The sequence below is a fragment of the Dendrobates tinctorius genome, unplaced genomic scaffold (assembly GCF_039654945.1).
Source record: "Dendrobates tinctorius isolate UK_male_01 unplaced genomic scaffold, ASM3965494v1 ptg000122l, whole genome shotgun sequence".
Classification (NCBI taxonomy): domain Eukaryota; kingdom Metazoa; phylum Chordata; class Amphibia; order Anura; family Dendrobatidae; genus Dendrobates; species Dendrobates tinctorius.
The window spans coordinates 1,788,880-1,815,112 of NW_027361790.1; the positions used below are offsets into that span (position 1 = coordinate 1,788,880).

At 49.3% G+C, this 26,233-nt stretch overlaps 1 protein-coding gene across 13 annotated transcripts in view; it reads left to right on the forward strand.

The window, feature by feature from the left end:
- Positions 1–26,233, forward strand: part of NAV3 (neuron navigator 3) — a 1,131,823-nt gene that overhangs the window by 1,092,467 nt on the left and 13,123 nt on the right. For all 13 annotated transcript variants that reach the window (XM_073541506.1, XM_073541497.1, XM_073541495.1 and 10 more), the window contains 2 exons: positions 13,071–13,189; positions 13,713–13,913. In XM_073541506.1, coding sequence (XP_073397607.1) covers positions 13,071–13,189; positions 13,713–13,913 — 320 coding nt within the window. The remainder of the gene's footprint in view (positions 1–13,070; positions 13,190–13,712; positions 13,914–26,233) is intronic.

The window sequence follows — 26,233 nt, forward strand, 5'->3', positions numbered from 1 at the left end:
AGGTACCCATTGAAAGCAAAGTAGCCAGGCCGCAAGCCGGCCGCAGTTACCGAAACCCGCAGTCCTACAGGGGGTCCATGTCCCATTGGCACTACGGATCCAGCCTTCAGTGCCAGTTCCCGCAGCCCACATAGGAGTCACCTAAACTGCAGGCACCGTAGAGTCGGCTAACCCGGCCGCAAGACGACAGGACAACGGATTGGTGGCATAGTGACCTTGACACTACCCGGAAACAGCAGGCGTGCTGGAACCAGGCTGGGCAACAGGGAGTCCCCGTGCCAAAGACACTGCCGAGAACCAGGTGACGGTGCTGGAACCCAGATGGGTAGCAAAAGCTACAAGAGCCAATGGCACTACCGAGGAACAGCTGACGGTGCTGGACCACGGTTACTAGGCAGGAGGTACCTGTGCTAGAAAGCACTACCAAGGCTGACGGTGCTGGACCTCGGATACCGAGATGGAGGCACCTAGGCCAAAGGCTCTGGCGAGAACCAGCAGACAGTGCTGGAACCCGGGTGGGTAGCAGAAGGTACCCATTGAAAGCAAAGTAGCCAGGCCGCAAGCCGGCCGCAGTTACCGAAACCCGCAGTCCTACAGGGGGTCCATGTCCCATTGGCACTACGGATCCAGCCTTCAGTGCCAGTTCCTGCAGCCCACATAGGAGTCACCTAAACTGCAGGCACCGTAGAGTCGGCTAACCCGGCCGCAAGACGACAGGACAACGGATTGGTGGCATAGTGACCTTGACACTACCCGGAAACAGCAGGCGTGCTGGAACCAGGCTGGGCAACAGGGAGTCCCCGTGCCAAAGACACTGCCGAGAACCAGGTGACGGTGCTGGAACCCAGATGGGTAGCAAAAGCTACAAGAGCCAATGGCACTACCGAGGAACAGCTGACGGTGCTGGACCACGGTTACTAGGCAGGAGGTGCCTGTGCTAGAAAGCACTACCAAGGACCAGCTGACGGTGCTGGACCTCGGATACCGAGATGGAGGCACCTAGGCAAAAGGCTCTGGCGAGAACCAGCAGACAGTGCTGGAACCCGGGTGGGTAGCAGAAGGTACCCATTGAAAGCAAAGTAGCCAGGCCGCAAGCCGGCCGCAGTTACCGAAACCCACAGTCCTACAGGGGGTCCATGTCCCATTGGCACTACGGATCCAGCCTTCAGTTCCAGTTCCCGCAGCCCACATAGGAGTCACCTAAACTGCAGGCACCGTAGAGTCGGCTAACCTGGCCGCAAGACAACAGGACAACGGATTGGTGGCATAGTGACCTTGACACTACCCGGAAACAGCAGGCATGCTGGAACCAGGCTGGGCAACAGGGAGTCCCCGTGCCAAAGACACTGCCGAGCACCAACTGGCGTTGTTGGAGCCCAGGGACAATCATGGTGTAGGCCGAGGCCTACTTGGTGGTAGTTTTAGATTGTTTGTAGGCTACAACAGACTGTCAACGTGCTCCAATTAGGCATCTGTCTCCACTCTGTTTCCAGGATTTCACGTGACTACCAACACCGCCAGTTTATGCGTACAGTAGCTGTCTGCCCAATCAACACGTGTTCCTGTGTTACTGGTGTTCTGTAATGTCAGCAGATCCCCTGATGTTTGTCTGCCAATGTCTCCTGCTCTGTCCACATTCCCACCGCTTGCAGTGGGAAGGTGGACAGCGCAGGAGACAGTGGCGGACACACATTGGGGGATCTGCTGACGTAACAGAACCCCAGTAACACAGGAACACGTGTGGAATGCGTGGACGGCAACTGTGAGCAGGAACTGGCGGTGTTGGAGGTCAGGGGAAATACTAGAGACAGAGTGGAGACAGAGGCCAAATCAGAGAACGTTTAAATCTGAAGTAGCTAAAATTTGGAGGCAGCAGCAGTTTGCCCTCCACACAGCAGGGGATCAGCTGACGTTACCGAACCCCACTTTCACATGAACGAGTGTTTTTCTGTGTGGACAGCACTTCCGAGCACCAACTGGCGTTGTCGGAGCCCAGGGAAAATCAAGTAGTAGGCCGAGGCCTACTTGGAGCCAGGTGTAAATCTGAGGTTGTTTGACTGTGGAGGGAGCAGGACACTTTGCCATACACACAGCAGGGGATCAGCTGAAGTTACCGAACCCCACTTACACATGAGCGAGTGTTTTGTCTGTGCGGACAGCACTTCTGAGCACCAACGGGCGTTGTTGGAGCCCAGGGAAAATCAGGTAGTAGGCCGAGGCCTACTTGGAGCCAGGTGTAAATCTGAGGTTGTTTGACTGTGGAGGGAGCAGGACACTTTGCCATACACACAGCAGGGGATCAGCTGACATTACCGAACCCCACTTACACATGAGCGAGTGTTTTGTCTGTGCGGACAGCACTTCTGAGCACCAACGGGCGTTGTCGGAGCCCAGGGAAAATCAGGTAGTAGGCCGAGGCCTACTTGGTGGCAGTTTGCGATTGTTTCTAGACTACTACTAACTGTCAATGTACTCCAATTAGGCCTCTGTCTTCTCTCTGTTTCGAGTATTTCCTCTGGCTTCCAACCACGCCAGTTGCTGCTCTGAAATGCCGTCTGCACAACCCACACTTGTTCCTGTGTTACTGGGGTTCTGTAACAGCAGCTTCTCCCTAGAGGTGAGTCAGGCAATGTCTCCTGCTCTGTCCACATTTCCACTACAAGTAGTGGGAATGTAGACAAAGCAGGAGACATTGCCGTGCTCAACTCTGGAGATGAGCAGATGTTACAGGACCCAGGTACCACAGGAACAAGTGTGGATTGTGCAGACGGCACTTGAGAGCAGAAACAGGCGGTGTTGTAGGCCGGAGGAAATACTCAAAACAGAGTGGAGACAGAGGGCAAATCAGAGAACATATTAAATCAGAGGTAGTCAGAAGTTGTAGGCAGCAGGAGAGTTTGCCGTACACACAGCAGGGGATCAGCTGACGTTATCGAACCCCACTTACACATGAGCGAGTGTTTTGTCTGTGCGGACAGCACTTCTGAGCACCAACGGGCGTTGTTGGAGCCCAGGGAAAATCAGGTAGTAGGCCGAGGCCTACTTGGAGCCAGGTGTAAATCTGAGGTTGTTTGACTGTGGAGGGAGCAGGACACTTTGCCATACACACAGCAGGGGATCAGCTGACATTACCGAACCCCACTTACACATGAGCGAGTGTTTTGTCTGTGCGGACAGCACTTCTGAGCACCAACGGGCGTTGTCGGAGCCCAGGGAAAATCAGGTAGTAGGCCGAGGCCTACTTGGTGGCAGTTTGCGATTGTTTCTAGACTACTACTAACTGTCAATGTACTCCAATTAGGCCTCTGTCTTCTCTCTGTTTCGAGTATTTCCTCTGGCTTCCAACCACGCCAGTTGCTGCTCTGAAATGCCGTCTGCACAACCCACACTTGTTCCTGTGTTACTGGGGTTCTGTAACAGCAGCTTCTCCCTAGAGGTGAGTCAGGCAATGTCTCCTGCTCTGTCCACATTTCCACTACAAGTAGTGGGAATGTAGACAAAGCAGGAGACATTGCCGTGCTCAACTCTGGAGATGAGCAGATGTTACAGGACCCAGGTACCACAGGAACAAGTGTGGATTGTGCAGACGGCACTTGAGAGCAGAAACAGGCGGTGTTGTAGGCCGGAGGAAATACTCAAAACAGAGTGGAGACAGAGGGCAAATCAGAGAACATATTAAATCAGAGGTAGTCAGAAGTTGTAGGCAGCAGGAGAGTTTGCCGTACACACAGCAGGGGATCAGCTGACGTTATCGAACCCCACTTACACATGAGCGAGTGTTTTGTCTGTGCGGACAGCACTTATGAGCAACAACGGGCGTTGTCGGAGCCCAGGGAAAATCAGGTAGTAGGCCGAGGCCTACTTGGAGCCAGGTGTAAATCTGAGGTTGTTAGACTGTGGAGGGAGCAGAACACTTTGCCATACACACAGCAGGGGATCAGCTGACGTTACCGAACCCCACTTACACATGAGCGAGTGTTTTGTCTGTGCGGACAGCACTTCTGAGCACCAACTGGCGGTGTCGGAGCCCAGGGAAAATCAGGTAGTAGGCCGAGGCCTACTTGGTGGCAGTTTGCGATTGTTTCTAGACTACTACTAACTGTCAACGTACTCCAATTAGGCCTCTGTCTTCACTCTGTTTCGAGTATTTCCTCTGGCTTCCAACCACGCCAGTTGCTGCTCTGAAATGCCGTCTGCACAACCCACACTTGTTCCTGTGTTACTGGGGTTCTGTAACAGCAGTTTCTCCCTAGAGGTGAGTCAGGCAATGTCTCCTGCTCTGTCCACATTTCCACTACAAGTAGTGGGAATGTAGACAAAACAGGAGACATTGCCGTGCTCAACTCTGGAGATGAGTAGATGTTACAGGACCCAGGTACCACAGGAACAAGTGTGGATTGTGCAGACGGCACTTGAGAGCAGAAACAGGCGGTGTTGTAGGCCGGAGGAAATACTCAAAACAGAGTGGAGACAGAGGGCAAATCAGAGAACATATTAAATCAGAGGTAGTCAGAAGTTGTAGGCAGCAGGAGAGTTTGCCGTACACACAGCAGGGGATCAGCTGACATTACCGAACCCCACTTACACATGAGTGAGTGTTTTTTCTGTGCGGACAGCACTTCTGAGCAACAACGGGCGTTGCTGTAGCCCAGGAAATAAAGTTCAGGTCATAGAAACATGAACACAACAGGAGACCTGGATCCTGTTGCCAGCCAATTATTTATTCTGGAAGAGGACTGGCAAATTCAGGTGAGATCCAGGCCTTGTTCATTTTCACAAAAGTAAGCCGGTCAACATTATCGGCGGATAGTCGTGTGCGACGGTCTGTTACCACACCACCTGCAGCACTAAAGACACGTTCCGATAATACACTGGCAGCAGGGCAAGCCAGCACCTCCAATGCATACTGGCTAAGCTCTGGCCATGTATCCAGCTTAGAGACCTAATACTTGAACGGGGAAGAGCCGTCTGGGAGAACACTAACAGGGCACGACAAGTAGTCTGTCACCATCTGACGGAAACGTTGCCTCCTGCTGACTGGAGCCGTCTGTGATGGTTTAGCCGTTTGTGGCGGTCCCACAAAACTTTTCCACATTTGGGCCATACTGGCCTTGCCTTGTCCTGCGGCACTGCCTCTGCTACCTCTTTGTGCAGAGCTTCCTCCACTGCCTCTACCCACATGGCTGCTTTGAAAAGCACTACCAGCAACACTTGTGGGGGGAATGGAGAACATGATGGCCTGCACAAGTGTTTCTTGGTACTCCCGCATTTTTTGCTCCCGGTTCAACTGTGGTATGAGGCTTTGTAAGTTGTCCCAGTAGCGAGGATCTAGGAGGGTGTACACCCAATAATCAGCCGTGTGGAGAATGTTGGCGATGCGGCGGTCATTTAACAAGCACTGCAGCATGAAATCAACCATGTGCTGCAGACTGCCAACTGGACCGGAAACGCTGTCCCCAGCTTGAGGCAGCATCTCTGCCTGCTCAGCATCATCCCACCCTCGCTGTACACACTGACTACTAGAGCCTTGTGTACCTCCCTCCTCTGGAGAGATGTGTTCCTCCTCCTCCATTGACTCCTCGTCATCCTCCTCACTAAGTGTCCCCTGCCTGGGCCTTTGTGTGGAAGCACGTTGCGCAGACTTGCCAGAAGCAGATGGCATTTCTGACTGCTCATCCTCGACCTCTTCAAAAACCTCCTCACTTAGTGCTTGTAAGGTTTTTTGAAGCAGACAGATGAGGGGGACAGTCATGCTGATTAGTGCATCATCTGCACTGGCCATCCGCGTGGAATCATCGAAGGCACGCAAAACTAGGCAGATGTCCCTCATAGTGGCCCACTCAGTGGTGGTGAAGTGTGTCCGGCGCACAGTGCGACTTGTTTGCGCCTGATGCAGCTGGTACTCCATTACTGCTGCCTGCTGCTCACACAACCGCTCCAACATATGTAACGTTGAATTCCACCTGGTGGGGAGGTCACATATGATGCGATGTTCTGGCAGGCGGAATCGGCGTTGCAGAGATGCAATGCGCGATCTTGCCATGCTGGAACGCCGCAAGTGAGCACACTCTAGGCGAACCTTGTGCAGCAGTGCATCAAGATCCGGATAGTCCCTCAGAAAGCTCTGCACGACCAAAATGAGCACGTGTGCCAGACATGGTATGTGAGTGAGGTTGCCTAGGCCCAGAGCTGCCACTAGATTTCGGCCATTGTCACTCACTACCAAACCTGGCTGGAGATTCGCTGGCACAAACCACACATCGCTCTCCTGCTTGATGGCATTCCTGAGCTCCTGTGCTGTGTGGCTCCGATTCCCCAAAGAAATTAATTTAAGGACGGCCTGTTGACGTTTGACCACATCTGTGCTCATATCTGGCCTAACAGGCTCACGCAGTGCTGATTCCAAGGAACTAGAGTAGGAGGAGGACTCAATATGTACAGACTGCATTCCTGCAATCCTTGGAGTTGGCAGAATACGTACAGAGCCACTCTCCAGATCTGTACCCGGCTCCACAACATTGACCCAATGGGCAGTGAGGGAAAGGTATCGTCCCTGTCCATGGCTACTGGTCCACGCATCGGTGGTCAGGTGGACCTTGCTACTGACAGCATTTAGTAGCGCATTTTTAATTTTTCCCTCCACATGCTTTTGCAGGGCAGGGACAGCTTGCCTGCTGAAATAAAAGCGGCTGGGCACATTGTATTGTGGAACTGCCAATGACATAAAGTTCCGGAAGGTGTCAGTCTCCACCAGCCTGAATGACAGCATCTCAAGGGCCAGTAGTTTGGCAATGCCGGCATTCAGAGCCAGTGCTCGGGGATGTTTTGCTGAGTATGGCCGCTTTTTCTCCCATGCCTGTGCTACCGATTGCTGGTGAGTGGCCTGGGAGTGTGCTGATGACTGCGAATGTGGTTCAGTGGGTGGAATTTCACTGGGTCTCTGGACAACAGTGGCAGTGGTTCTTCCATGGCGTTCCAGTGAGGAAGCCGAACCAGCTGTGTGTGAGCTGGAGGAAGAGGCCCCAACACGAGCTGAAGAGGTGGTAGGTGCTGCTGAAGGTTGGCCTACATCTTCAGTGTGTCTGTGTAACTCCACCTCGTGCTTGGTACGCACATGTTTCCACATATTTGTGGTATTGAGGTTGGTCACATTTTTCCCTCGTTTCACTTTCTGATGACACAGCTTGCATTTGACAAAGCAAATGTCATCTGCAACTGTGTCAAAAAAAGACCACGCACTGCAAGTCCTGGGAGCGCCCGTTTTGTGTTTTGGAAGAGTATTGCTCCTCACGGGTGCCAAAGTGGAGGCTACAGGCAACCAAGTCTGCCCCCGCCCTCTCCCTCCTCTTTTGGCCGTTCGGGGAATCTCTTCCTCAGAGCTGCTCCCACCACCTTCCTGTGGCTGACGCCATGATGGGTCAAGGACCTCATCATCTCCACTCCCCTCTTCAAGCACCGGCTGGTCCTGGGTTGTCTCGCCAGCACCGTACGCACCAGAAATTGGCAACTGAGTCTCATCATCATCTGATGCATACTGAGGTGTGCTGACCATAGGCACTGGCCCACCCACCTCTTCAGATTCAGAGGGACAAAGTAGTTGCGCATCACTGCATACTCCCTCTTCTTCACGCTCTAGAATGCTGCTTGGCTGGCCACCTCTTTCCAAGCCAACAGATTCTGAGAACAGAAGTAAAGATTGAGATGGCTCCTGTCCAGGGCTCTCAGACTGCCTGGGCAATTTGGCAGGTGGTGAAGAGACAGATGGTTGCTCTTCAGTGCTCTGGCCTTGGGAGGATGCGGAAGTCATTGAAGTGGATGCGTTAGCTGCCATCCATCCGACAACGGCTTCAATTTGTTCGTCACGCAGCAGTGGGGTACGGCGAGGTCCTACAAAGCTGCGCATGAAGGACTGTTGCCTGGTAAAAGTGGGGGATGCCGGGTCACTGGTGGCCGCAGCAGATACCGAATCCCCACGTCCTCTCCCTGCTGAATCCCCCCGTCCTCTCCCTGCTGAAACTCCACGGCCACGACCACGTGCCTTACGCCCTGCCTTCTTCATCTTGGTAGACTGATAAAGATAGGCAGAAAAGTAAAAAAGGGTGGCTTAGTGTTCTTATTCCTGAACACCTGCTAACCAGTATAAGAAACACTAATTTGGCTAAGAGTGTGTGTACTACACTTTAATATGATCTAATGTGGCCTAGACAACTGTAAAGTGGAGTGTTTGGTGAACTTTATTTCCTTTTTTTTGGGTGGGGGGAAAGGAAAGGATGTGACCAAAGTTTGAAAGCTATAGTATCACAAACTTTTTGGAGCGATTACAATGCAGGAAGCTAACCTACAATGCAATTGATGAGGCTCCAAAAAATAGGGTGATACTAGCCTGGCTGGCCCTGAAGGGCACAAGTCAGCAAAAAGGCTCCTCTATCTAATCCTATATAGTGTTTGCAACCAACCAATGACAATGGATGCGGTTGGAAGCACACTAATATAGGAGCAAAAATCTGGCTAAATTAGCTGCAAAAAAAGGACTATGTATGAGGCAGTGACGCACGCTGAGCGGACTACAGCTAGCGGTGGCTGTAGAACACACTGCAACGTGAGCTGCACTCACACACAGAGAGACCTATCAAACAGCCAAAAACAGTGCAGAGAAATGGGCTATAGCACTGAAAGGCTGCTGAAAGGCTCCGCTGTCCACTCCTTTAGTGTTTGCAACCAACGTATATGGATACGTATGGAAGCACACTATACAGGAGAAAAAAAAAGCAGCAATAAAAGAAAAATGTGTATGAGGCAGAGACACACGCTGGCCGGCCTACAAGCAGACGTGCCTGCAGGACACACTACACAGCGTGGGTCTGCACTGACACAGCCCTTGCAGACAGCTGTGAAAACAGCGCTGCTAGGGAAAAGCAAGCTACAGTGGTGGTTTATGTAGCCTGGGTTAAGCACTATATGTTTTGTGGAATCGCTATTTCTAACTGTCCCTCACAGTCTTCAACAGCAGCCTGTCCCTAACTGAATTCACAGCAGAGTGACCAGAAATGGCGGCTGCAGCGCTTTTTATAGTGCATCATGACATCATTTCAGCAGCCAATCACAGCCATGCCAGTAGTTAACATGCCTACATGCCTAACAGGATATGCCCACACTTCTGAGGATCCCCATTGGCTGAATCAAATCGAGCGGGCTCCTAGCATTATGGGAACTTCCGATTCCGGTATTCGATATGAAAAAAGTATCGGAACTAAGTATCGGAATTCCGATACAGCTAATATCGGCCGATACCCGATACTTGGGGTATTGGAATGCTCAACACTAGTCAGCATTAAAAACGTTGCAGCAACTTTATTTTGTTTTTTAATAAGACCGTCTTCATTTTGTCTTAGGAGCTCCGTATACTTTGCGTTCTGTTTCTTATCCCCTTATCTGTCCTTATCTGTTCAACCACCTTACAATCCAATCTGAAACGCTGGAACTTGTTCAATCTTTTATGTCAGACACATGGAAGGTTGCTGAAATCTAGATAAGCTGCATCTACTGCTCCACACTGATCTATTACCGTAATCATCCAGTCAAAACAATCAATTTCAAGGTTTGAGTATATGATCTCTCCTGGCTGCAAGTCACTGGACTTTGGATTTTAAACAATTATTTCTTTTAAGTGTTTTTTTATTGTGTTTACACTTCTGAAAGCAAGGTCACTAGCTTTCTGCCGTGTATTTTACTCAGATTCTTTACACTGTGAGGGTCACATCAGCATACATTTTCAAGAGTAGAAAGCCTAGTGTTACTCAGTTACATATTCTTAGCCATGAAGGAATTTTCTCAACCTGTCAACTTAATGAGAAACTATCATCAGAAAAGGACCTATTGTTTAAAACAGGCTTTAGGCTTACATGTACAGTATTTCTGGAAAAATGTAGTGATTTTTTCATATCACAATCTTTATAAACAAAAATAAACAAAATTGGCAGTCTTACAATTTTCAGTTATTTAGGGCTATTTTAGACTCATACTTACCAGGAAGAGTTTTCAGCAGGCTCCTCATCAGCACAGGCAGAATTGTAAAGACAGATAACACCTCTATACACAGCTGATAACACAGGATAAACCATTCACAATAGGTAATGTCAAATTTGACCCCGCTTCCCCCTTCTTTCATAACGACCTTTGTCCAGGCTTATTAGATACTTCAATACAAAGGTTAGGTTCAGAGTTTGTTCATTAAGACTATTGTACATATGCTGTTGTCTAAAACAAGAGGTAGTAAGGGTACCGTTACACATAGCGATGTACCAGAGACCCGACAACGATATGGATCTCTGATGCATCGCTAAGTGATCGCTAGTGAGCTGCCACACAGGCAGATCTCACCAGCGACATCGCAGGGGTCGGGGGTCGCTACTTACCTGTCAGACGCGGCGATCCTGACGTCCTCCCGCCTGCGTCCATGCCTCGCTCGTCGGCGCCACAGGAAGCGCAGCAGGAGGTGGCCAACGAGAAATGATCCAGGACCTTCTCGCACGACCAACGATGAGCAGCGGGGGAGTGGGTCGGAGGTAAGTATCACATGCAGCGATATTGCTAGCAATATCGCTGCAACGTCACAAAATCGGTGACTTTACAGCGATATTGCTAGCGATATCGCAGTGTGTAACAGGGGCTTTAGAATATAAAAAGCCTCAGTGGCCAGAGTAAAAATTGCACGATTTTTATTTTTTTTCTATACAGATTGTGATATGAAAAAAAAATTGCACCCAAAATATTAATTTAAAGGGAACGTGTTACCAGGTTTGGCCGATACGAGTTACGGCCACTGCCCTTCAGGCATCACGCTCAGTGTGCAGGCACTGGGCCTCTCTGACCTTCCCTAGCATGATACTAGGGAGCCTAAGTGGATGACACAGGGACCTATTCTTGTCTAATCAGTACTTGGATTGTATCACAATTTCTGTGTTTTAGTTTGTCCACCTAGTTTTGAGAATTGAACATAGGTTCACAGTGAGGTATGGTGTTTTTATTCTTGTCTAATCAGTACTTGGATTGTATCACAATTTCTGTGTTTTAGTTTGTCCACCTAGTTTTGAGAATTGAACATAGGTTCACAGTGAGGTATGGTGTTTTATTTTTTTAATTTATTTTCTTATATAGCACTAACATATTCCGCAGCGCTTTACAGTTTGCACACATTATCATCACTGTCCTCGATGGGGCTCACAATCTAAATTCCCTATATGTGTCCCAGTATGTGTTGGGAATGTGGGAGGAAACCGGAGTACCCAGAGGAAACCCACGCAAACACGGGGAGAACATGCAAACTCCTTGCAGATGTTGTCCTTGGTGGGATTCGAACCCAGGACTCCAGTGCTGCAAGGCTGCAGTGCTAACCACTGAGCCACCATGTTTCCCTAGCTTTGGTCCAAAAATATCAATGTTTTACTCACTGAGCCACTTGGTTATCACTTTTGCCTTGTAAGATGATGCTCCCTCATGCTGGAAAAAACATTATTCCAAACCTATTTGCTCCTTCATCATAGGGAGATGTTGTCCTTGGAGGATGTTTAGATCCCATTCTTTATTTATGGCAGTGTTCTTAGGCAAAATTATGAGTGATTCCATTGCCTTGAATAAAAAGTACCCACATGTCTAATGCATTACTGTTGTCTTAATAATAAATTTTATTTCTATAACGCCGACATATTCCGCAGCACTTTACATTTCAGAGGGGATTTGTACAGACAATAGACATTACAGCATAACAATAATCACATATATTATAACAAATACCAAGAGGAATGAGGGCCCTGCTCGCAAGCTTACAGTCTATGAGGAAAGAGATAGACACGAAAGGTGGGTGGTAACAGTTGCTCTGATTGTATGGACCAGCCATAATGTTAAGTGTGTAACAGTACAGACACAGAGGGCTAATGGATGCATAAAGCATGTGGGAACATGATGCGGGGAACCTGGTTATGGTAAAACTTTTGGCTGTGCCACACAGGGATAGATTAGATTAATGTGTTGAGGCAGTAGGCCAGTCTGAATAAATGCGTTTTCAGGGCATGCTTAAAATTGTGGTGATTGGGGACTAATCGTATTGACCTGGGAAGTGCATTCCAAAGAATTGGCGCAACACGTGTAAAGTCTTGGAGACGGGAGTGGGAGGTTCTGATTATTGAGGATGCTAACCTCAGGTCATCAGCAGAACGGAGGGCGCGGGTAGGGTGGTATACTGAAACAAGGGAGGAGATGTAGGGTGATGCTGAGCTATGGAGGGCTTTGTGGGTGAGGGTAATAAGTTTATACTGAATTCTGGAGTGGATAGGTAGCCAGTGTAATGACTGGCACAAGGTAGAGGCATCGGTGTAACGATTGGTGAGGAATATGATCCTGGCTGCAGCATTCAAGACAGATTGGAGAGGGGAGAGTTTGGTAAGAGGGAGACCGATTAGAAGAGAGTTACAATAGTCGAGACGAGAATGAATAAGAGAAACAGTAAGAGTTTTTGCAGAGTCAAAAGTAAGAAAAGGTCAAATTCTAGAAATATTTTTGAGGTGCAGATGACAAGAGCGAGCCAGTGATCGAATGTGGGGGGCAAAGGAAAGCTCGGAGTCAAGTATGACCCCAAGACAGCGGGCATGTTGCTGGGGAGTAATAGTGGAACCACACACAGAAATGGCAATGTCGGGTATAGGTACATTAGTAGAGGGAGGAAACACAAGGAGTTCAGTCTTTGACAGGTTCTGTTTCAGATATAATGAGGACATGTCTTGACACACGTCTCCTGGTAGAGCCACCTTCTCTTCTCCCAACAACAATTCGATCAGATATTACAAACAATATGAAGGTGGCTTCATCAGAAAATATAATTCTGTGGGAAGTATAGGGATTGTACTGCAGAGGACTGGAGTAAAGTTCTTTTCTCTGATGAAGCCCCCTTCAAACTGTTTGGGACACCTAGACACAGGGCTTGGCATTTTTTATATAGCATATTCTTACTAAATTAAAGTACAAAAAATGTAAATCGCCTTTTAAAACTAATCAATACTTGTCTGTTTTCACAGGTCCTCGTCTTTTCCTTTCCTGCCCAATGGATGTAGATGGGTCCAAAATATGGTATACAGACCTTTGGAATTACTCTGTCATACCATATCTCCTAGAAGCAGTGAGAGAAGGACTTCAGGTATAAAGTCAAGTTGCAAAAGTAACAGTGAATTTAGTTAACTGTGTTCTTAATTATACCTTTGGATTGGTGGGGATGCTGGTCCTGATAACACTACTACTGCTGAACTCAATCCGTGATGGTCTCAGGATCCAGAATTTCACTGATCTACAAGATGTTTGAGAGACCACAGTGTATCAAAAAGCTTTTATAGATTCAGGTACATTTTTGAAAACTAGGACAGTATAATGCTTTGGTTGGGCACCATTTCACACTATGCACTAATTGCAGACTGTACAGATGATTCCTTCCTTACCTTTGCATGTTTTACATGAGAAATTGAAGCTATTAATCAAATTCAAGCAAAGGTAAGAGTGAGTACATTTCTGCAATGTTGATGTCAATGGTATCACTGTGTAAATGCACATTTTTAATTCAGAATGAGCAAGTAATAAATTGATTTAGGGCACATTAGCTACTGATCGAAAAATATTTCATAGCTTACTATAAGAACCTGTGATATACATATGCATTGCATTTACAGATGTATGGTAAGCGAGCCCCTTGGGAAGATCCAGCTAAGTGGATAACAGACACGTTTCCTTGGAATTCTTGTTCATCTCAGCATGAATGTCCAGCCTTACTTCTGTTACGACCGGAAGATGTAGGGTATGATGGGTATGTCATCAAAGAGGGAACAGCGTCCAAGCATGTGCCAGAGAGTGACAAAGATGGAGATCCACTGGTAGGTTGCCTGAAAGCATCACACTAAATGCTTTTTAATGACGTGTTTTTTTTTAGAAAAATTGGTGTTGTAACTAAAGAATAATGAACGAGGGAAAAATAATTGAAAAAATATAATATAGAATATTTCATAGAAAATCTTTCTAAGTTTTTGCTTTTTTTCTGAATGGAATGCTGAATAAGAGTTGATATTTATCGATGTAAAGCATTGAGTTACCGTTACCGTTATTTATCCAAAGAAAAATTTCTATTAGAATAGCAATAACTTGAAACTAGTTTGATCTTTCCTGCACAAGCCTGGAACTAGCAAGCACTTGGTGTAGCAATATGGAAGCTATACCAGAACAGCAAAAACAAAGACGCCTTATCATATGAAGATGAGGAACCTTAAGTTTTATTTTATTTTTTTTACAATAGTTCTATTGAGTTGCACTGCATGGAGAAATTGATTAACTAAAAATGACATCTATATTATAATGAAAGAATCCATTTTTAAACAGGTTGTGCAATAATTACAATTTTTGCTTGTTAGAAGACTACCAAAACTAAAGAGGTTACCCTATGAATGATTTTTAGACTAAATGTTGAGAAAAGTAGTGAATTGCTATTAGTCTTTCTAACAGGCATAAACAGGATTATTCTTCTTTCCCTTCTGGCAGCTTACAATATAATTCCCTCCTAGTTTCCCGCAGAAGTTGTCTTCAGTGGATCAGTCTCCTTCCCACTTTGACATCTGAAAATATAATCCCTTCCTAATTTTCTGCAGGAAAATTCTACTCAGTTAGGGCATGTTTCCACGTAGCGGAAACATTCAGTATTTGCTGCGGATTGAACCCTGCATACAGCTGCAGCGTTTAATTCGCAGCGGCCAGATGCTACAGCATAGTGGAGGGGATTTTATGAAATCCCATCTCCACTATGCGTCCGAATACGCGGGTGACACACCTGCTAAACTAGACATGCGGCGCGTCTTTTTAGACCGCAGCATGTCTGTTTACCTTTCGGAGATGCTCAGTCTCAGCAAGGTAAACAGCCTACTCTATGGATATGCTGCGGTGATTCCAGATGTGTTCAATGAGCACATCCGGAATCACCGCACGCACAGAAGGGGGCTGGGCTTTGGGCGGAGCAAGGTTTCCGCTCCATCCAAAGCGCAGACATTATGGTACGTGGAAATGTACCCTTATACTACTAAGCTACTGCAGATATTCTGCTACCTTGCCTGTTTTGTCAGGGAAGAAGCCATTTTTATTGGCTCTCTGAGGGTGACTATGGAGTGGCCTGGCTGTGGAGGAAGTGTGTGATCATGTGTCCCCCTGCATTCAGCCGGCACATTGCTGTATAGTGTGAACTCCAGGTGATGCTGTATTGTGTAAGAAAATGTCATAACTGTTCACTAATGACTGCATTTCATTTTACCAGTATATTATGCAAATATCACTTCTGAATTCAATAACGTAAAGCTTAAATTAATGCACTTTAGGATCAGACCAGTTCCATGCTGTATAATAGGTATTTACCAGTTACTATGGGAAATAACCGTTGAGGGACAGCAGATGGCAGTGCTGGATGTTTTTCTAATGATGCATTTTGCATACGTTCTTTAACACAAGTGCATTGTTTTCCTCAATAATTTGAGCATCTTCTTAAAAAAAAAGAAAATATCTGAACAACATCATCTAGCATGTTCCACCAAGGATTCCTCTATCTAATTAAAATTATGGTTTTATTCCAGATGCCGGGCTCTGATTGTGTTATCATTGTTCATTGGAATGGTTTTATCTCCTTCAATAGAAAAAAAATACCCATGCAGTTCCTTTGAAGGATAATGCATTATCAACAGTCACATGGGTGTCCTAGATTTGAATCTAGAACAGCCAGCATGCGATCAGAACGGGCTTTGATTATTCTTTATAAATTCAGTGCACTGTGTATTGGAATCCTATGAAAGACTCGTGTGAAAGTTTGACAGGTTCCAAAGGGCATAATACATTATATGGCTGAATGACATTGACAGGCGCAGCACTACATCCTCCTCCGACCTAATATTAACATTTAATCACTCATACTTAAAACATAGAAATATACATTGTTTTAGATTAAATCAATTTATTTCCCTGTGACTCATGTGCATTGATCTACAATTTCTGCACTGCTCAGAATCATGATTGAAAATATCTTTTTATTGTATGCCGCGTCCCTTTTGGTCATATGTCCCATCGAAAATCTTTCAGCTGCTTTCTCAAATAAATGGCTGCATATATATTTAGCATTGCATGCATTTGAAATCCAAACAATTGAATAAGAGACATCATAAACTTCTCTTTCTGCTTTCTGAACTGAAAAATACAGAATCCGAGCCTCTAGAGATGTGAACAGATACTGGATCAGTACAAGTACTCATTCCATTTCAGTGTAGTACACTAGGGTTCCCCAACCTGTGGCTTCTGAGCCACATGTGTCCCGTGGGCCCATGATGTGTGGCTCCTGGCTGTTACCAGGTGTAGCTAACAGCTATGAAGATATCATGTTACAAGTGTGTCACGTCCTCGTGAGAGAGCTGGGGTTAGGTAAGCTTTACGTACTGTGAGTCGCAGGTCTTCCATGCAGCCTGTGTATGTTGTTCCTCATATTAAATGGACTTTGTTTCCTTTGGCGCTGAAGAGGTTAATGACTCTTTGTATGCTGGTTAGAGACATGTAGCTCCATCTTACAGCAGGTCCTGACCTGCTCATCTTCTCTCTTTATAAAACCTGGCCAGACCTTCTCATCTCTGCCTTTGGAAGTTTTGCTTCCTGGTTTGCTGGAATTGGTATGCTGAAGTTGGAGTACTTAGTTGCTGCTGGAGATTGTTGTCTGCTCTTTTTGCATATATGCTGTCTCCATTATCCTATTCCCATTTGTTTTGTACATTCCTATTCTTCCCTTTATTCCTTTCTACTCTTGGTGAGTGTTTTTGTATGTAAGTTGCTTTTTGTTATCCCTGTTTGTCTTACGTGTATATACACTAACATATCTGTTCCAGGCCTCCTGAGGGAAGGGGAGGGGACAGCTTAGGACAATAACAGGAGCATAGTAAGATCAGAGACTCGGGACTCCCTACCTTTAAGAGTACCCCCGGGAAAGGGATACTTAGTGTCCCAGGGACAGTTTGAGGCCCCCCCTTCCTTACTGAAGACCATCATAGCGTGACACATCATCTCCAGATGGTGACTTTTGTGAGAAGCCCTGAATAGAAGAGAAGATCTGGCATAGGTATAGGATGATAGTGTCAGCTAGAGAGGTCCTTGAAGCTGGATATAGTTGTGTAGTGCTAAGGATCTAAAATGAGGGTAAGGTTGACACACATGGACCTAAGTATCCTGCCTATAAGTGAGAGGGCACAAGGTCTCAGTGTTCTTTCTGTTGGGAAGCTTTGGCTGTCATCCTAACTGTAATGAGGGACTCTACGTGTCACTACAGTTGGAGGAAAGGTTGCTGGTAGAGTTGAGCGAAACGGGTCGAAAAATTTCAAAAGTTGCCGACTTTTGGCAAAGTCGGGTTTCATGAAACGAAACCCGACCCTAGGAAGAGGTCGGCCACGAGGTCGGCGACTTAAGCGCCAAAGTCGCGTTTCAAAAGTTTGTTTTGCACTCTTTTTCAGCCAATCAGGATCCACGGACACTGTGGGCAACGTGATGACATAGGCAGGGGTCACCACCATCTTTCAGAAGGGCATGCAAGTGATTGGCTTGCTTTGGTGGGCGTCACAGGGGGTATAAAAGGGCGTACACGCCGACCGCCATGTTACTCATGCTGATCTCAGAATAGGGAGAGCTGCTGCTGATGATGATTTTGTAGGGAGAGCGTTAGGCAGGGAAGAAGACACCAAAAACTGCTTCTGCTGCTAGCGATTTTGCCTGTACAACACACTAGTCACTGTGTGTGCAGTGCTAGCGGAGGCTATATTTTGCTGGATCAGTGGTGTTGGTTGTTAGGCTGCCTTCTAAGGCTTCCTGACGCTGCATTGCTGTTTACCCACTGCTCTGCAAACTGCTTTTTTAAAAGCAATCCCAATTTTTTTTTTGTCCTGGTGAGGTACTGAGCGTGCATTTTTTCACACCATACAGCGGTGCACACTCCTCTCTCAGTACCGTGTAACGGCTGTTATCACGGCCACAGTGAAGCTATCTGTGTGTCGCTCTGTAAGGATAAGTCAAGGACATGTTCCGTTCTTACAGACCTGCACCTTCTAGTTTTGTCTAGCTTTCAAACAGTTAAATATATTTGATGTTTGATCACATTCAAAACTATAGAGAGACAGCGTGTGTCAGTCCGTATACTTAAAAACCACGGAGCTTGACAATTTTTCATACACCGGACAGCCGTGTACGTGCACGCTCCTCTCTCAGTACCGTGTAACGGCTGTTATCACGGCCACAGTGAAGCTATCTGTGTGTCGCTCTGTAAGGATAAGTCGAGGACATGTTCCATTCTTACAGACCTTCACCTTCTAGTTTTGTCTAGTTTTCAAACAGTTAAATATATTTGCTGTTTGATCACATTCAAAACTATAGAGAGACAGCGTGTGTCAGTCCGTATACTTAAAAAACACGGAGCTTGACAATTTTACGTACACCGGACAGCCGTGTAGGTGCACGCTCCTCTCTCAGTACCGTGTAACGGCTGTTATCACGGCCACAGTGAAGCTATCTGTGTGTCGCTCTGTAACGATAAGTCGAGGACTTGTTCCGTTCTTACAGACCTACACTCTAGGGAGATTTCTATTCTGCCCAATTCTATATACACCTTGTAGTTTGTCATACACTAGCCAATTTCTGCCTGTGACATAGCGGTGTGACATTCACTGGGCCTCACACAATCCAAAAGTGTCCAGTGTCCACAAGTGTGTGCTGAAATTCAAAATCTCCGTTATCCTCTAGTCACATTTTTCACACCTGCGACATCGAGCCTGTGACATAGCGCTGTGATATTCAGTGGGCCTCACACAATCAAAAAATGTCCAGTGTCCACAAGTGTGTGCAGAAATTCAAAATCTCTGTTATCCTCTAGTGACATTTTTCACACCTGCGACATCGAGCCTGTGACATAGCGCTGTGATATTCAGTGGGCCTCACACAATCCAAAAGTGTCCAGTGTCCACAAGTGTGTGCAGAAAGTCAAAATCTCCGCTATCCTCTAGTGACATTTTTCACACCTGCAACATCGAGCCTGTGACATAGCGCTGTGATATTCAGTGGGCCTCACACAATCCAAAAGTGTCCAGTGTCCACAAGTGTGTGCAGAAATTCAAAATCTCCGTTATCCTCTAGTGACATTTTTCACACCTGCGACATCGAGCCTGTGACATAGCGCTGTGATATTCAGTGGGCCTCACACAATCCAAAAGTGTCCAGTGTCCACAAGTGTGTGCAGAAATTCAAAATCTCCCTTATCCTCTAGTTACATTTTTCACACCTGCGACATCGAGCCTGTGACATAGCGCTGTGATTTCTCCTTCGTCTCATTGGGGGACACAGAGACTGTGGGTGTGTGCTTCTGCCGTCTGGAGGCTGACACTAAGTATACAAAAAAAGAGTTAGCTCCTCCTCTGCCGCATACACCCTCGCCCCCAGACCGGGCGTAATTCAGTTTTTTGCTTAGTGTCTGATGGAGGCACACGCAGTCTGGAGCTCCAGACAAGTTTTTTTTTTTTTTTTTTTCCCTTCTTTGAAGATAAGACAGGGGCGACGGATCCTATAGAGAGGGTCCGATCTCCCCAAATCATCAACGGGCGACCACGTGTGAGTAGTCCTCCACGTGTTTTCTCTCCCGCACCGAGGGACACATCTGGGACTTTTCCCCAGACAACCATTTTTCTTTTTTATTTTGTAAAGAGGGGCAACGCATCCTGATGAGAGGATTCGATTTCCCCATGAACTACAACGGGCGAGCACGTGTGAGCGATGGGCGATCCCCAACGGACTCCACGTTTTTTGTTCCTCTCCTGCAACGCGGGATTTCAGGTTGGCCCCCTCCACCCCTAGGTACTGACACCAGGGGTGCAGTTGGAGGCGCAGGTGAGCCAGGGGATCGAAGCATCCACCCCCAGTAGCCTCCCCCTCCCCGCCCAGGGATGGGGTTGAGAGCACCCCAAGAGAGCCCCCCGGCGGCCAGGCTCACCTTTTGTTTGTAGGGTCACCCCCCGGAACGGGACCCTCCAGAATGCGCCGCGGGGCTGTCTGTTCCCCCGCCCGACGGGGTTACTTTTTCTCACAGGGCCCGACTCTCTCCCCGGTGGAACCCGGTGCCAGTAGTGCCACATGCGGAGTGCGGCCAGAAGTCCCGCCGGCGGCCGCGGTCCCCGCGGTATGGGGAGATCCGCAAAGCCCCGCGCAGCCTGCCCGCCCCTTCCGGTGGTAGCCGGAAGCCCCGCCCACGGACTTCCGGCAGCCCGGGGGGCGCAGCGGGCGCGCAGTGACTGGGGAGCGCGCGCCCTCCTCCCCCTCCTCGCAGGTTCCCGCCGGAGTACGGCTGAAGCTCCGCCGGCGGCCGCGGTCCCCGCTGTATGGGGAGGGCCGCGAGTTCCGCGCGAGGCCCGCCCGCCGCTTCCGGTGGGGGCCGGAAGCCCCGCCCACTGACTTCCGGCGGCCCGGGGAGCGCGGCGGGCGCGCACAGTGACCGGAGGCTCCCGCCCCCCTCCCCCTCCTCGCATTTCCTCGCCGGAGTGCGGTCGGAAGCCCCGCCGCCTCTCTCCAAAGTGCACCGCAGTGCCCCCGGCGAGTAACGGCACGTGAAGGAGCAGGAGCCCCCCATTGCACCCCGTGGAACAGGTGGGACGTTACCGGTGGGTGAGTGCAACCCCGTTTCGAGTGCCGCACTGGTTGTCAAGGAAGGGGTTACCCTCCTCCTCCTACCCTACCCTGCAATATGTCTGGCAAAGGGAAAGCTCACTCTTTCCTATACGCTGTTTGCGTTTCCTGTGGGGTCAGGCTGCCTAAGGCGCAGCCGGGTAAATTTTGCGAAGCCTGTGAGTCGGAGCGAGCCCAGGAGCCCCCCATTGTTGCAGAGCCCAGGGGTCAGGACCCCCCAGAATGGGCAGTGTCTTTATCGCATTCTATGATGTCCCTTACGAAGGCAATTGAGTCCCTTCGGGGCCCGGGCAGGGTCAAGGATGGTGGTCTGCCAGCGGAAGACAGCTCGTCCACGTCTCAGGACCCTTCGTCCGTTAGGGGCCGCTCCAGCACCAGACAAGCTCATGGTAAGAGAGCTCGTTCTCCGTCGGCCGGGCCCTCTGGGGAGTCGGCGGCGATGTTTAGGGCATCTCGTTCCCTGTCGCCAAGCTCAGAAAGCGATCAGGACGAGGGCGAGGAGGAGGAGGAAGCCTGGAATCCAGAAAGCCTGGGATACCAGGACTCGGTGGACAGCCTCATTGAGGCGGTCAACCAGACTTTAGAGATCGAGGATGACGTGTCCACGACCTCAGGTCACAAGGTCTCCTTCAAGAAAACCAGGCGTCCGCATAGAAGGTTTGCCACACATCCGGAGTTCGAGGAGCTAGTCCAGAAACATAGGGAACACCCGGATAAGCGCTTTGCAATGCAAAAGGCGCTGCAAGCAAAGTATCCGTTTCCTCCTGAACTCCATAAAGGGTGGGTGGAGTCGCCAGTAGTGGACCCACCGGTGTCACGTTTAGCATCAAGATCGCTGTTGTCGATACCCAGCGGTTCTTCTATTAAGGACCCAACTGATCGCCTCATAGAGGGGCTTGCCCGCTCAGTGTATGAGGCAGCAGGGTCGGCTCTGGCCCCCTCCTTTGCGGCTACCTGGGTGGCTAAGGCCATGGTTTCATGGGCAGACACTCTGCATAGGGCCCTCCAAGACAGGGATCTGCCCGCGGAAATCTTGGAGGTGACAAATCAGATATCAGGAGCGAGTGATTATCTCGTCGGCGCCGCTCTGGATGCGGCCGAGTGTTCTGCTGTGGCAGCAGCAAATGCGATCGTTGTAAGGCGAGCATTATGGCTGAGATTATGGAAAGCGGATTCTATCTCTAAAAAATCCTTGACCTCATTGCCTTTTCAAGGCAATCGGTTGTTCGGTGAGAAGCTTGATAAGCTTATCTCAGAAGCCACAGGGGGGAAGAGTAGTTTTCTACCGCAGCAGAAGAGTTGGCCGGCATTCAGGCAGGCGTTTTCGGCCCTTTCGTAGCTCCTGGAGGTGGACTTCGGCCAGGGCATCCACCTCCGCAAATGATGGTCAGATTAGAGAAAGGCAAGTTTCTTACAGGGCCAATCCGCTGGGTAGAGGCCGAGGCCGTTTGCCCAGAGCGAGGGGGGCCAGATCACAAAAGCCTCCAGCAAAATGACTCAAGGCACTTCGTACCTACGGACGACAGAGTGGGCGGACGCCTACTAAGGTTCAGCCACGTTTGGGTCGCAGTGGCACGCGACGCTTGGGTGGCAGAACTGATATCGTCCGGGTACAAAATAGAGTTTGTCGGACTCCCGCCACGGCGTTTCTTCCGTTCCCGGCTCTCCGGAACAGAATCGCAGGCGGAAGGTCTGTTGCAGGCTATAATGACGCTACAGCGCAACGGGGTCATTGTCCCAGTGCCGAAAAGCGAAGAGACGCAAGGTTTTTACTCGAACCTGTTTTCAGTCCCCAAAAAGGACGGGACAGTAAGGCCAGTACTAGATTTAAAGATCCTGAACAAGTTTATCAGGGTCAGGCGATTCCGGATGGAATCCCTCCGTTCGGTCATTTCAGCCATGGATCCAGGGGAATTCCTGGCCTCGATCGATGTGCAGGATGCATATCTACACATCCCGATTTTTCCTCCACACCAGAGGTTCCTGCGTTTTGCGATCGGAGGGCGACATTTCCAATTTGTTGCTCTGCCTTTCGGTCTGGCCACTGCCCCCAGAGTCTTTACAAAGATAATGGCGGTGGTTATGGCCATCCTGCATGCTCGGGGCATAACGGTACTACCCTACCTGGACGACCTTTTGGTAAAGGGGCCGTCGTTTCAGGCGTGCCAGGAGAATGTCGGTATCACTCTGGATACCCTGGCCCGCCTAGGTTGGCTGATCAATCGGAACAAGTCGTCCTTGGTTCCGGCTCAGAGAATCGTATTTCTAGGCATGGTTTTCGACACCTCCCAGGGGCTGGTGATCCTCCCTCAGGACAAGGCGCAAAGGATCAAACAGGGGGTACGGAACCTTCTTCAGCCGGGCTCCAGATCCATCCGGTACGGCATGAGTGTGTTGGGCAGAATGGTGGCGGCGATGGAGGCAATCCCGTTTGCCCAGTTCCATCTCCGTCCGCTTCAACATGCGCTCTTGTTAGCATGGGACCGAAGGCTGCTTTCCCTCAATCATCGGTGCAGTTTGTCTCCACCGGTCCGACGGTCACTCCAGTGGTGGACTCGCGACTCGTCTCTGGTTCAGGGGAAACCCTTTCCCCCGGAACAGTGGTTGGTGGTGACGACCGATGCAAGCCTGCAGGGTTGGGGAGCAGTTTTCCAGAGTCACACAGCCCAGGGGCGGTGGTCCTTTCGGGAGGTAATTCTCCCGATCAACATTCTGGAGATACGGGCAATACGATTGGCCCTGCAACATTTTCAGCGTTGGCTGACAAACCGGCCGGTGCGCGTTCAGTCGGACAATGCTACAGCGGTAGCGTATGTGAACCATCAGGGGGGCACGCGCAGCCAGGCAGCCATGCGCGAGGTCGGGCTGGTACTGCGTTGGGCCGAGAAAAACCACGTGGTAATTTCAGCGGTGCACATTCCGGGAATCGAAAACTGGGCGGCGGATTTTCTCAGCCGACAGGGGGTCGCGGCAGGGGAGTGGTCCCTGCACCCCGAGGTTTTTCAACAGATCTGCCAACGGTGGGGGACACCAGACGTGGACCTTATGGCATCCAGAGAGAATGCCAAGATTCAAAGGTTCGTCGCTCGATCCCTCGACCCGCAGGCAATCGCAGCAGACGCTCTGGTGCTTCCGTGGAGCCAGTTTCGGCTCCCGTACTTGTTCCCCCCGCTACCTCTGCTTCCAAGAGTCATCAGAAAGATAAGGAGAGAGAAGGTTCCAGCAATTCTGCTGGCCCCAGACTGGCCTCGGCGGGCCTGGTATGCAGATCTGGTTCAACTAGTGGTGGACGTACCCTGGCGTCTCCCAGATCGGCCGGACTTACTGTCCCAAGGGCCGATCTGCCATCCGAACTTAGGGGCCCTGTGTTTGACGGCGTGGCCATTGAATCTTGGCTGTTAACACAGGCAGGATTCAGGCGCGATGTGGTGGCCACGATGGTGAGTGCCCGAAGCCTTCCTCGGCGAAGGTATATCATCGGACTTGGGAAGTGTTTTTCCGTTGGTGTAGGGATCGCGGAGTGGCTCCTCTGGTTTTTTCGATCCCCAACGTACTGGCTTTTCTGCAGGCAGGGCTGGACGCGGGATTGGCTCCGAGTTCGCTCAGAACGCAAGTCTCGGCCCTGTTGGTGCTTTTCCAACGAAAGGTCGCTTCGGTCTGGCAGGTTAGGACATTTATGCAAGGGGTCGCACATTTAGTACCCCCCTATAAGGCACCGATGGAATCATGGGACCTGAACTTAGTGCTCAGGGCCCTTCAGGAGCCTCCCTTCGAACCGTTACAAGAAGTCTCCTTACCTTACCTGTCCAGGAAGGTCGTTTTTCTGGTAGCGATAACATCTATTAGGCGGGTTTCGGAACTGGCGGCTTTATCTTGTAAACCGCCGTTCCTGACATTTTATAAGGATAAAGTAGTTTTAAGGCCAGCTCCCCCCTTCTTGCCGAAGGTTGTCTCTGCATTCCATATCAACGAAGACATTGTCTTACCCTCGTTTTGCCCGGCACCGGTGCATAGGGTAGAAAAGGCATTGCACACCCTGGATCTGGTAAGAGCCCTTAGGAGGTATGTGACAAGGACAGCGCCATTCCGCCAGACAGACTCTCTATTCGTGATTCCAGAAGGGCGGCGGAAGGGACTCGCTGCGTCCAGAGCGACTTTGGCCAGATGGGTTCGTCTGACAGTCCAAGAATCATATCAAATCAGTGGCACGCCGGTTCCGGCAGGGATCAAGGCACACTCGGCTCGAGCAGTGGGTGCCTCATGGGCACTGCGACACCAGGCTTCAGCGGAACAGGTGTGCAAAGCAGCTACCTGGTCCAGTTTGCATACGTTTGTCAAACATTATAACGTACATACCCAGGCATCCTCGGATGCAAGCCTGGGAAGAAAGATTCTCCAGGCAGCAGTTGCGCACCTCTAATCAGGGGCGCAAAATAGCATGGATTGGGTGAGCTAAGATCCCGCCCAGGGACTGCTTTAGAACGTCCCACAGTCTCTGTGTCCCCCAATGAGACGAAGGAGAAACATGGATTTTTGTGAGTACTCACCGTAAAATCCTTTTCTCCGAGACGCTCATTGGGGGACACAGCACCCACCCTATTAGCCAGTTGGCATCTGTTTATTTTGAATTATACAAATCCTTATGTAAGGATCAGGGTGGTCCCTTTTTCAGACGTATAATTTCTTGCCTGAGTTTAAGGCGCGTTCTCCTACTGCTTATGCACTAAACTGAATTACGCCCGGTCTGGGGGCGAGGGTGTATGCGGCGGAGGAGGAGCTAACTCTTTTTTTGTATACTTAGTGTCAGCCTCCAGACGGCAGAAGCACACACCCACAGTCTCTGTGTCCCCCAATGAGCGTCTCGGAGAAAAGGATTTTACGGTGAGTACTCACAAAAATCCATGTATTCAGTGGGCCTCACACAATCCAAAAGTGTCCAGTGTCCACAATTGTGTGCAGAAATTCAAACTCTCCGTTATCCTCTAGTGACATTTTTCACACCTGCGACATCGAGCCTGTGACATAGCGCTGTGATATTCAGTGGGCCTCACACAATCCAAAAGTGTCCAGTGTCCACAAGTGTGTGCAGAAATTCAAAATCTCCGTTATCCTCTAGTGACATTTTTCACACCTGCGACATCGAGCCTGTGACATAGCTCTGTGATATTCAGTGGGCCTCACACAATCCAAAAGTGTCCAGTGTCTACAAGTGTGTGCAGAAATTCAAAATCTCCCCTGTCCTATAGACACCTTGTACCTTGTTTTACATTACTATATAGTTTGTTGGATTTTGTCTACATTTCTACCAAAAATTAGGAAGGCTGGTGGAAGAGGCCGTGGAATTGGGCGGGGGTTGGCAGCTGGTAATGATGGTGTTGGTGGTGGATCTGATGGTAGTGGCAAAAGCAAAATAGGACCGAATGCAGGAGGTGTTGAGCCTGCATCATCGTCTGGCTCCACAAGGCCTCGA